At 37.3% G+C, this 12,077-nt stretch overlaps 1 protein-coding gene across 2 annotated transcripts; it reads left to right on the top strand.

Annotated features, from left to right (window-relative positions):
- Positions 1-362: 362 nt before the first annotated feature.
- On the top strand, positions 363-7,054 carry LOC106173913 (46 kDa FK506-binding nuclear protein). Of its 2 annotated transcripts, none has more exons than XM_013555248.3 (12): positions 363-524; positions 972-1,079; positions 1,406-1,555; positions 2,347-2,457; positions 3,125-3,214; positions 3,830-4,008; positions 4,719-4,776; positions 5,320-5,627; positions 5,832-5,927; positions 6,169-6,295; positions 6,469-6,517; positions 6,689-7,054. In XM_013555248.3, the coding sequence occupies exons 1-12, from the start codon at positions 488-490 to the stop codon at positions 6,765-6,767; spliced, it is 1,392 nt and encodes a 463-aa protein (XP_013410702.2). In that variant the 5' UTR covers positions 363-487; the 3' UTR covers positions 6,768-7,054. The 2 variants fall into 2 exon arrangements, with proteins under 2 accessions (XP_013410702.2, XP_013410701.2); XM_013555247.3 differs by having other exon boundaries at positions 3,830-4,071.
- Positions 7,055-12,077: the final 5,023 nt, after the last annotated feature.

Below are 12,077 nucleotides of genomic sequence, written 5' to 3'. Positions count from 1 at the left end.
TAGATTTGTTTAGAATCAATTGACCAGTTTCTTTAATAGTAAACGATAATTCTAGAGTTCTTTTGCCAGAAATGGACCTAGAGCCATTCAAAAATGTGCGCTCTCTCTCTCGTCGTTTGCATTCCCAGTATTTCCATGTCAGGTTTAATTTTGTCACCAAAGTCACCACTTGTTCCCCTCCCCCGCCCCCGCCTCTTTTTATAAGCGAAACATTTTTTTTTATTCAAACATTGTACTAAGTAGGGCCTACCACATGTACATACTGCCAAAAGTTAGATATTCTAGATTTTTACTACATCAGTGTACATGCAGTGTACAAGATAGTAGGCCTTATTAGCACACAAAAGACAGCTGAGCTCAAACAAAATTTTATCTAAGTTTTGTATTAACGCGCGCTGCTGCATTACCACATCACGACCTGCGAAGTGTACGAACCCACTTACGATAGCAGGGCCATGTGAGGATCGCCTTTCCATTCAATTCACAAATGGTCGTCCTCCGAGAACATAAAAACATGTTTTGGGGTAAGACGTGTTTGTATTTGTATTGGTTGTTTCAAGTATAAGGTGGTTTGCTGACTTATGTGTGGATGTGTATTCATTATTTCATAGCCGGCCTCAAATAATTTATACCCGTTCTGGCTTCTGCACCGTACGGCCTCACACAGTGTACATGTACTAGCTACTACTACCAGTGCTATTACTACTACGCACTACATTTCAGTGGCATGACCCAGGTTTGTGTTACAGCTTGAAAGTAAACTAGTGAGGAGATGTTGTGATTCTGAACACAACAGTTATGAGGCTTACAGCAGCTCATATACTAAAGGGTGACAAGAATTACCATAAGAAATAAATTTTCATTAAGTTTTAACCTTAGTTATCAATATCAAATACACTGCCGTAGAACTAGCATGAAGCCTTTCATTGCCATATTTTATATAATTACTTATTGTTAATATTTAAATCCAGGTGTTATATTAGACGGAGGTAAATGCTACTCCCAGACGGTGGAACATTCCTTTCACATATCCATGGCAGCTTTAGAACCTGCTTCTACTGCAGAAATAATAACACAAGGTATGAACATGTATCAGAACTTTTTTTGTTAATGTCTTTATTTTTGTTAATGTCGTTATTTTTGTCAATGTCGTTATTGTCTAGATTCTAGTTTTATTAGAGTTTATACTTCCTAAACAGTTTAAACATCTTGTACTAAATACACTGGGTATGTCAAATGCTTAGCATTTAGCATTTTGTTATTCTTACCATTATGTGGAGATTACTTCAGTGAAATCAGTAAGACAAAAGTTAAGATAATTTGTGGACCATTTCACTTTTAAGATATCTTCTCATGGAAGAAAAAATTGCATTACTTTTCAGACCAATAACTGATCTATTTCCAGGAGACAAAAATCCCAAAGTGTCAGTGATGATTCAGCATGAAAAGGCAGAGTTCCTGTTGTGTACTTTAGATCACAAACACACCTACCAGCAGTCCCTGGACCTCAACTTCACCGAAGGCGAAGAAGTGACTTTCTTTCTCAATGGAAATGGTAGGGCATTCATGATGACCCATCAGTACTAAGTCAACTTGTTTGTGATATTGGCAGGTAATGGTTGTCCCCCAATTTGAGGAAGACTGAGCTGCTGGTGTTTATGAGAACTCATATGGCGAAAAAGTCAAATTCCCAATTTGTAATGCCTTTGGTGTATCTGGCATTGTGAGCCTATATTGGGACCAACAAGCATGGGTAATATTGTGAACCTATGCTCTCTTGCTACCCTCATTTTCTCACGCCTTACATTTTCAAAAGACCTTAGTGCATTTGATACAGTTGAGCACTACCGATGTTTGTCCCTAGCTGTGGTTGAAATTTCAGCACTAGAAATGTTACACCATTTTAAAATAAACTTGAAATGCTTCATTGGGAGATACAGGTGCACATAATATTTAAAAAAAAAAACTTCTCATCACTGGTGGAACCAGGGTTTTGCTAAGGAGAGTAAGGGTGTGGTGAAAAGGGCAAACTGGTAACTTGGCATGCTCATGGATACTTTTCTTATCAAAATTTCTTATCAGAAATTTCTTACCTTGTCTGTAGCCACAGTAGGATATTTTAAGCATATGGCTGAAATTTACTTTGGGTACATAAAGCATTTTTTTGTCATTGCTTAATTATTTTAACAAATTGTTGGTAAAGATAAGTAAAGAAAATTGATGTGTGGGTTGGGTATGGCACTCACTTGGACCCACTGCTGCTACATTATATTATGATTGCTTAATTACTATTATTGTTTAAAATGCATTTAAACATTGAAACGTAATCGTATGTGATATTTTCAGGTGTGGTTCACTTAACTGGCTACTTAGTAGAAGATGAAAAATATGATGATGATGATGAAGCTATGGGTCTAGTTGAGAGCTCCAGTGATGAGGAGTCTGTGGATTCTGAGGGTAAAGATAAAAAGAGACGGAGTGATTTTTTGTACTCCGCTGCATATCAAGATGTTATGTAACATATTTAAAAAGGAGTTACTAAAATGTTATCTAGTAAAGTATGGTCTTACAAATGAGCTGCACATGTTAAGATTTGAAACTATAGGGAGAATTCACATCGAGAAAAGCCAATGTCTAGTAAGGCCGCAACCTAAATATGACAGACCTACATGAAAGGGAAACCGCTTAATCCATTAATGGTCTCTCTGCCTCTCACAAGCCTCTCCGCGCGGCGTCACTGCAGGGGCACACTTGTTAAATCTCGGCTCAATTCAACCGGTCAAGGGATGACGCGTGGGTAGCTGTGTGATAGGCAGAGAGACCATTATAGGATTAAGCGGTTTCCCTTTCATGTAGGTCTGCCATATTTAGGTTGCTGCCTTATTAGACCTCGGCTCTTCTCAATGTGAATGCTCCCATTGATTACCATTGAATCTGTATCCAATATTTAAAGTAACAATGATCAGCTTGCTCTACTTTGCAAACGATGGTCTAACTTGACAAACAGTAATCATCAAATAAAAGCACTACTGATGCTGTAAACTGATAAGTTTTTAACACATATGAGTGATAATTTACTTAAGGATATGTTGTGGTTTAAAACTCTGTCCACTTCTGTTTCCAGAGGAGGTTCCCACATTACAAGCACTGACAGAATCTGATATGGAGGATGAAGAGGAGGATGAAGAAGGGGAGGAATGGACTCCTCAAACAGGTGGGTGGCACAATCCCCTGTGAAAATTTTTGTCATTTAATGCTCACTTACGGTTCTCAATCTGTCCTGGAACATAATGTTTTTCTGTTTTAAGAAAAAAAATTCATAATCTGTTTTAGGACATTCTGAAGGACTTCCCAAAAACAGTTCTCAAACTGTTACATTCATTACAGAACAACATTAGAACTAAAAAAATATACCAAATGTTCAGGAATAGACTGAGAACTGTAAGTTAACGTTAAATGAAACAAAATTTTCACAGGGGATTTGATTTTATTTCAGTTTTTCTAGATATACTTGCAGCTTTGTATCAGTTTCACTGGAATAAACTTATTTTGAAATTCCTCAATGAAGTGAATGATACCGAAAAAGTGTTTGTATAAACTACTTTAATAGATTGCAAGTGTGAAGTTGATCTTGACCCTCAACAATTTTGAAAAATCAACCTAAATCACTTTTCAGGGATTAATTTTAGTTATGTTCACAGGATGTTTTTATTCTCACAGTACGTTTCTACAGAATGATATTGGTAAATAAGTTTGGAAACATTAATGACAAAAACCACATTGTAACTAATCCTTATACAATAGTCTCATATTCCTATACAATTTTCAGGGAAAAGGAAAAAGAAACAACAAGACTCAAGTAGTAAGATAAAGAAAAAAGCAGCCAAGAAGCAGAAAGTGTCCTTGTCAGAAGAGGAGGATGAGGAAGAGGAGGAGGAATCTGAAGCTGAGGAGGAGAGCAGTAGTGAGGAGGAGGAGGAGGCAGAGGAGGCGGGGGAAGACAGTGATGTAATTATCTGTTTGATGAAGAAATTTAGTTTTCAGTGCCTGATAGTTATTCCAAAGTCTGAGGTACATATAAACAATTCAAGGTTTTTGTTTGATGCAAACAAGTGGACCATGGTAAATGTTAGCATAAATTCTTGAAATGGGTGTAGAAATATTTGTTCTCCATTAAAAGTTTTGATTACTTAGCTCCCCATAGCAAAGATAGTATTCTGGCATTAGTTTGATCACCAATCTCATTGGGAAGTTTTCAGTCAGTAGTAATGGAATGTTAATTACACCTTCGTTTTTTTATATGATTTTTAAAAAATCTTATGATTTTCAAAAAGCTACACAGGTATTTTAAAAAAAGGTGTAGAGGCCCTGATGCCATATGCATCAAGTTTTAAGATTACCTGTATGTTCCTTATTTTTATCTCTGTATTCATGTAAAATTGAAAAAAAATAGGAACATATTTTTAGAATTGCCTTTAAAATGTTATTATCACAGCCATCTTCTTAATTTTAACAAGTAGTTGTGCCCCTGGTAATTTGGCTAAAGAAAAAAGGAATCTGTAATTTAATACTACCTTCTATATACTGCACAGTTCTCAATGACCCCCCCCTCGGGTCTAGGTAAAAGAACATTCTTCACACTGATATGCTACATAACTAACACCATAACTTCTATTCATTTTGGGGTCAAATTGTTAGTTGTCGGGTTATTATTTCAGTCTGTTGCAGAAGATGAGGAAGATGATGAAGAAGAAGAAGAAGAAGAAGACAGTGATGGTGAGTATGTTCTACTTGTAACTAGGATGCTGCTTGGTCTCTACATAACAAACTATGTACAAGTAACGTACAAAATGCCACCCATAATTCAGTTGGTCAAGTCTGCAACTTTCCATAGAATCACAAAGTATTTATAATGTAAGTAAGATTAATGACGAGGTATCAATGAGCACAGGTGCCTAATATTTATCCCAATCCTAGTCTATCTAAAGGATACACTTAACAAGCAAATTATCCCATTTGACACCCTAAATTGGTCATCAGGCACTTGCTTGGCTGTCATAATATAATGATGTGGAAATACTCAGTTGAAGCACAGTGTACAGTGCCTCTTTCAGCTAGCATTAAGAACAGTAAGACCTGCAGAAAGGTTGCTTCTGCAATTAATGCACAGAGAGAAACAAGACGGTAAAGATTTGTATTGGTTCTATCGGTTTTGATGTGTGTGTGTGTGTGTGTGTGTGTGTGTGTGTGTGTGTGTGTGTGTGAGCCAGTCCATATGACAACATATAACCAGCAGTAAAACTGTTTTGATGTCTGCAGATTCTGAGAATATCCTGACCAACCCAGACATCACAGTGGACCATGAGGAGGAAGACTCTGATGCAGATTCTACTGGAAGCTATGAAAAAGTCATAAATAAATCTAAACAGAGTGCCAAGAAAAATAAAGAGAAGAAAAACCAGCAACCAAATGAGCAAAATACACCAAAAGACAGGAACTCTCAGACAAATAGTCAAAGCTCAAAGAAGAAGAAGACACAGAAAAATAAAGATGAAAAAGAATCTCTGGATAACAAAGTACAGCAGAATGGAGGTACTCCTGTTGCAAAAGAAGCAAAACCCACAAAGGTATCAAGTTCCAGTCACGGCTTACAGTAGAGTCAAGTGTATATCAAGATACCTTTTTTAGTTAAATAAACATGTTGTAAATAAATAAGATTATTGGATTTGAATTATTTTCATTTTAGAATTGATCAGAAATGTTTTATTAGAGGCTCATGATCTGTAAGTTACTGAAGCTGTAATATGCAGGCATGACTTTTCAATTTTCAGAGCACCCCAAAACTTGAGAAGAAGACATTATCTGGTGGAACTTTTATACAAGATTTAAAGCTGGGGCATGGGCCAGAGGCTACTCAGGGGAAAATGGTAAGTTTTATGTCTTATATGTCCTCCCCGTCCACTATTATGTGAGTTGTTCACTGGAACCAGGATGTCCCTTCACCAAAGTATGAACAGCCGTCTCTGTCTCTACAGTGATGCCTTACACATCTCAGGACCTTAATATGTACTGTTTTACTTTGGAAGAGCAATTTTCTCATTTGCCATTCCTTTTGTTCCACTGAATTCATGAACTGTTTTAGCTAACAATAATCTTTTCACATTTTAGGTGTTTGTTTACTATAAAGGAACCCTTTCAAATGGAAAACAGTTTGATGCTCATCTAAGTGGTCGACCTTTCAAATTTCGCCTCGGCAAGGGAAATGTAATAAAGGGCTGGGACACTGGCGTAGCAGGTGAGAGATCAGTTTGTTTTACATTATGAATTTGTTATGCTTTCTTACTGGTGAAATATCAGAATGATATGTACTCACTGGCACTGGCTTTGTTTAACTTCAGCAGAGGAGTACAATTTAAAAATAATCTGTAAGTGTCATTTTTTTTACTTTTGACTATGTTTATTATACAGGTATGAGAGTAGGAGGTAAAAGGAAACTGATCGTACCCCCATCTCAAGGGTAGGTATATATATATAATTTTTTTTTAAAATGAAATGATAAAATTAGCCCAAAGATTATTTTATAGTCATTTATTGATGCAAGCCACTTCATTTGAAGAATGCTGTATATATTGTATTCATTAACCAAAGCTGAGTTTCTGTATGTGAGATATTTTATTTACTATCACAGCTATGGTGCCCACAACACAGGACCAATCCCCCCCAACAGCACGCTGACATTTGAGGTGGAGCTCAAGTCCGTGAAGTGAGACGCCAATGCTGGGTCTTATGAAAGTCTTGGTGCTGTATAATGAAAAGCTTTGAAATCATTCCTGCTGTGACATACAGCTTTCATCAAAATGACAACATGGACTGGTGATCCCCCACACAATGGTCACACTGTATGGAGACTGGGGAGAGACGGAGTTGTCACTTCTTATCAATTTTTTCATCGAATAGTATTTTAGGAATGCGTTTTAAAGGATACAATGCCTTTTTAAATTTATTACATTTCTTTGTTTCTGAATATATTAACTGAATAAAAATTATAAACCAATATTATCTGATTGCTCTTGGGCAGTTTGATACTATCATTATATGATAAACACCAGTAGTTATCGGTAATGCTGTTAGCGTCAAGTGCAGTGGTCATGGTAACAAGAAAACCTCGAAAAATATTTAATTAAGTGTTAATCCCAATCTAACATTGTTCTCGTTGAGCGTTGTTTTACGTGTATTTCACACGCTCGCGTCCACTCTTCTGTGTGAAGGCCATTAAAGGAAAAACCTGAGATTTCTCTTCTGGTTGAGCAATTTCTCAACTTCTAACATGAAGTTTTTATTTGGATAATGCTCCATGTTTACAGTCTGCTTACTTCTTGGTAACCCCTGTAATAAGAGGTGAATCGGCTTTTTATTCATTTGTTTAATTTAATTTTCACAGTATCGCTTAATAAAGTTATTTGGTTTTATTTCTTCCCGTTCGATAGCAGTAAAATTTGAGGCAAGGTTGTTCGGTACTGAGTTTACTAGATTTTTTGAGGCTTGGTGTGAGTACGTTTTAGCTTGTGTGCGCTGGAAAGCGAATGTTGTTAAATGATCAAAAACATGAAGTAATTATGCATTTATTTACTTTGTAATAACGGTTCTGACACAAATGGGTGAATATTAAGTCGTCCAATAGAATTAGAATCGGGAATGCATATTATGTTATTTAACTTGTACGTACGTATTTACCCGGTAGGTATCTTCCTGTTTTTGACGCAAGTGCAAATCAAATTCTATATAACATCACCATCTGCTACGGAAAAGAGAACGTGATTGCAAATTAACAAACGGAGTGGATGAAGGCGCTGTTTTGTACAGGTTGGCAGTACGCCGAACCCTTAATCTGTCAGGACGCAATTGTCAAAAAGACGAGCTTCAGCAAGAGTGGAATTTTTTTGTCCAATTTCAGATATGAAAACTTAATCCATCATATTCAGGCCTACCCAACTACCAGACTCGGCACATGAGGATCCTGAATTAACCGGTATATCGGACCACACTACCCGTTTTCAAGGTGTGTGTCAGATCGCATTTCGGAGTATCACACCCCAGAACAAATTTTGTAGAACGACCGCGGGCTCATCTACGCTCGGCTGTCACCTTGATTGGATTGTAAGCGATTGTCGTAAAAAAGCTATATGATTTTAAAACCGGGTGCATAAATTTGAAAACCAACTAGAACAACCTTAGACTGTACTCTTACTTTAGAGTATTTTATTGTCTCTATGGGGGTGTATGAGGACTTTACGACATTCGGTTTGAATGCTTTAACCACTTTTGATAGGGCTTTTTTTTTTTTTTTTGCATTGTATTAGATTAATGCGGCAGTCTAAGGTTGTTCTAGGTGGTTTTCAAATTTATGCATATAGCGATTTTACGACAACCGTTTACTATCCATTCAAGGTGACAGCCGAGCGTGGGCTCATCCTGTCGGTGTTCTGACTGATACTCCGAAATGCGATCTGACACACACCTTGAAAACGGGTAGTGTGGTCCGATATACCGGTTAATTCAGGATCCTTATGTGCCAAGTCTGGTAGTTGGGTAGGCCTGATATTAAAGACATCTTGAATTTATGAAATATCCAATAACAACAGCCTTCATCGAGTTCAATTTTTTGTTTTTTAACGGGGCGCATCGGATCGTTGATAGCAGGCAATCCAGTCAACTATTTCAATTCCAGTTCATACAAACGTACCCCCTGAACTCTGCGTATGGCAGCGTCGATCTGAAAGATAAAAGCCAATTTTGCCTTATCAGAAAGCTACCCCTTACCGATATCAAAATTGCCTCTTCAAGCTTGGCTGGCGCGCGAGGACGTGCAACCCATTTTATTTGAACGCTGTCATAAAATTATTATTAATTGTAATTTTATGCAGTTTCTTGGGAAGGCACACCTTTGAGGATGGCTTATTTTTTGCAGTATTTTTATAATACGCTCAATTCTAGAAGTTGCAGGTTTTTGCTACAGGCCTATTTATTCCCTAACGTCTCACTAATGTCTGCTCTTGTCACCGCACATTGTTTGATGGACTGGTCCAAAATTTAAAAAAAATAATAATAAAAAATAATAAAAAAAAAGTACTTATATAAGTATGTCGTTTCTACTGTTATAATAAGTCTGTGTCATTGATATTTATATAACACAGCACTGCACATCAAGGCGGATGTTTCAGTCGTATGTGATTTCCATGATTTCTTTTTCTTCCATGGTGCCCCGTGTTCCGTACCGTTTGTGTTTGGTGTAACGTGACAGAGGGTCCGCTTCCCATTCATTTGTACAGGTAAGCCTCGCCCTAGATTTTGACCCACTTAGGTCAGGCTAACCCTAACCGTAACTATATGGAGGGCGGACATTCTGTTACACGGACCCTCAGTTTCGTTCACCAGGGCCCCGTATCTCGAAAGCTTCGCTATGTTGCGACCGTGCGCAAGCGTCTCGATTCCATAACTCGCCCATACTCGCCCCATATAATACATTGTAGCCTCTATGTGATATCGCTATTCGCAGTACGCGATCCTTTCGAGATACGGGCCCCAGTATGGAATACAGTACTGATGACATGCCTGCTGGATGACTTAATTCTGGTAGCCTCTTTTGGGATTTTTCTTTGAGTTAAGATTCAAAATGGCATGCAATGGTTTTACCTTATTTTAATGGCGAAATTCGGTAATATGGTCCAGAAATGCCAATTAGAAAAAGCATTTGCTTTGAACACGGTGATTTATTTCAACCCAAAGAAATGCGCAAATAGTCGAGGCTAATCTTGGTCATAACTCTCAAGTTATTATCGCATCAAGAATTCTGTGTTGAAAAAAAGAAAAAAAAAAACACCTCCATTGCCACACCTGTCAACGCGTACATTAAAGGGATAATAACTCTTCATATGAGATCTATATTTCACAATAAAAACCTTGTGAATAACTCATAGAAATATAATATATTCTGTTTTACCACAAAAACAGCAGTTATAGCTATTATTCTGATATCTGAGCTTGTCTTTAGACCACGTGACCTCCATTGATGGCTATACTCTGTTAAAATCTCTTAAGAGATTTTAACAAAAAAACCAAACTTATTAGAAAAAAACCAGGGACCAACTTTGAATGTAAAAATGGATTCATTAACCATTGGAAAGTATGGGAAAATTGTTGTTTACTCCAGGAAAATTCATTTTTTGGCCGAAACGAAGAGTTATTATTGCTTTAACAGAGTATGGAAAATATAACAAAAGCGATAATAATGTACATTTTCTTCTAGTTAATTTTTATCAATCACTAGATAAAAATTACCATATGTCTGCTTGTCTAAAATTATAAAATCAGATAATGTCCACAAGGTAAACCATTACTTGGGGCAGGGTGCCATTCTGCCACAAGAGTTCTATAATGTTTTTTAGAATCTGTTGTACCACCTGTGGCGCTGAATAAAAAAAAACATAGTAATCATTAACCTGAATGCAGAATTCAGCGTTCCGAGTATCACCGTTAATTTTCTACCCACGTAATATGGTGCACTCAGCTTATGACGTCATACACTTCTCCACTTTTAAAATTGAAATAACTTATTAACATTCTGGAACTAGGTCCTTTTATTTGCGTCCCTTTCAGGCTTTTACAAAGTAAAATAACAAACAAGGATACGATCCGTCCAGTTTTCACCTTCACGTTTTTTTGTCAAAATTTTACCACTAACACAATCTGTCAACAATGCTGTTGTCATATTATTTGGGATACTTGTTACACGTACCATAGACCTAGAGACAGCGAAACGTTAAGATTCCTTCACCCCATGGGTGGGATCGTTAGCCGTGGAAACAGTAAGGCAGTCACTGGACGTCCAACTTTTGAGGAATGATTTTCATTTGAACGTGCCTGTCCTTTTTTTTCTCTACGGACGATATTAACGTGTCTGTAAACAAGACCAAAGGTGATTATAATATTAACAATTCTCGGAGGAAAATAAGTCCTGATAATTGTTCCAGGGAAGTAACAAGACCTATATGACCAAGTGTAATCACGCTTTCCAACCCACGTCTTAATTAATTGTAATCCGTGGCATTTATTAGTAATTCAAACCTGGCTTACATTTCTCTGCAGGTAAAATCCTCTCAAATTAAACTAAATGGTGTTTTTATCAGTAATGAAAAATCACTGTCACTGTAAGACTTGCATCACAGCTTCGAAATCACAATTTTTCTACGCTACCGATGATGCCGCCTGCTGATTGAACTGGCCAAGCTGGCTCTACTGCCTCTGCTATGTTATTGGTAAAGCGTCCTCTGCGTTTGGAGAGGTCCACTGTTGACAACAGGAGGCTGGTTGCGCTGGTGTAAAAAAGACACCTACGGAAAAACGGTGACTCTTTTATATTAAATCAAATTTTCGACTCAACGTCGCTGCACATGATACAGGGATGTTATTATGTGGATTGCGCACCACCCCTCTACTGGGTAACGGCAAAGAACTCTGAACACTGACAGCTTCACTATGTTGATATCAAGACTAACTCCGCCTTGGACTCATTCAATTTTAATGGTTGTAATTTTCATTTCGTTCATGATATCAAGGAGTTTTGAATACGAGGGCTCTATATGCGATCTGTGCAAGTGTCTGGATACCACTGTGGACTGTAGGGAACCGAATAGTTTAACATCAATACCGACAACGGGTCCGCCATTAACATACGTTACAAAACTGTAAGTACTCAGTACATGTGTTGTGGGGTTATCTTAAATTTAAAAAAAAGTAATCTATGTCATCTCGTTTTATATTGTTTAACATGATATTTTAAAGTCAGATAAACACATCAATGACATATTCATAGCAGGGTATAAAGTCAATTGTAAATATGACTTGAAGTTTTATTTTTCATTATTGAATGAAAGATAAAGATACAATGGAGGCACGTGTACAGTCTGCGAAATATTACGAAAAACCCTAAGTTGGTGTACGGGTGTGCTGTATAGGGGGGAGAGAGAGAGCTGAGCTGACCGAAGCGTCTGGGTACCGCACTAAAGCTTTAATGGGCG

The sequence above is a fragment of the Lingula anatina genome, chromosome 1 (genome assembly GCF_051362555.1).
Source record: "Lingula anatina isolate TDL-2025a chromosome 1, LinAna3.0, whole genome shotgun sequence".
Classification (NCBI taxonomy): domain Eukaryota; kingdom Metazoa; phylum Brachiopoda; class Lingulata; order Lingulida; family Lingulidae; genus Lingula; species Lingula anatina.
Note: the sequence above shows the minus strand (reverse complement) of the source record. Positions and strands in the feature narration are given on the sequence as shown.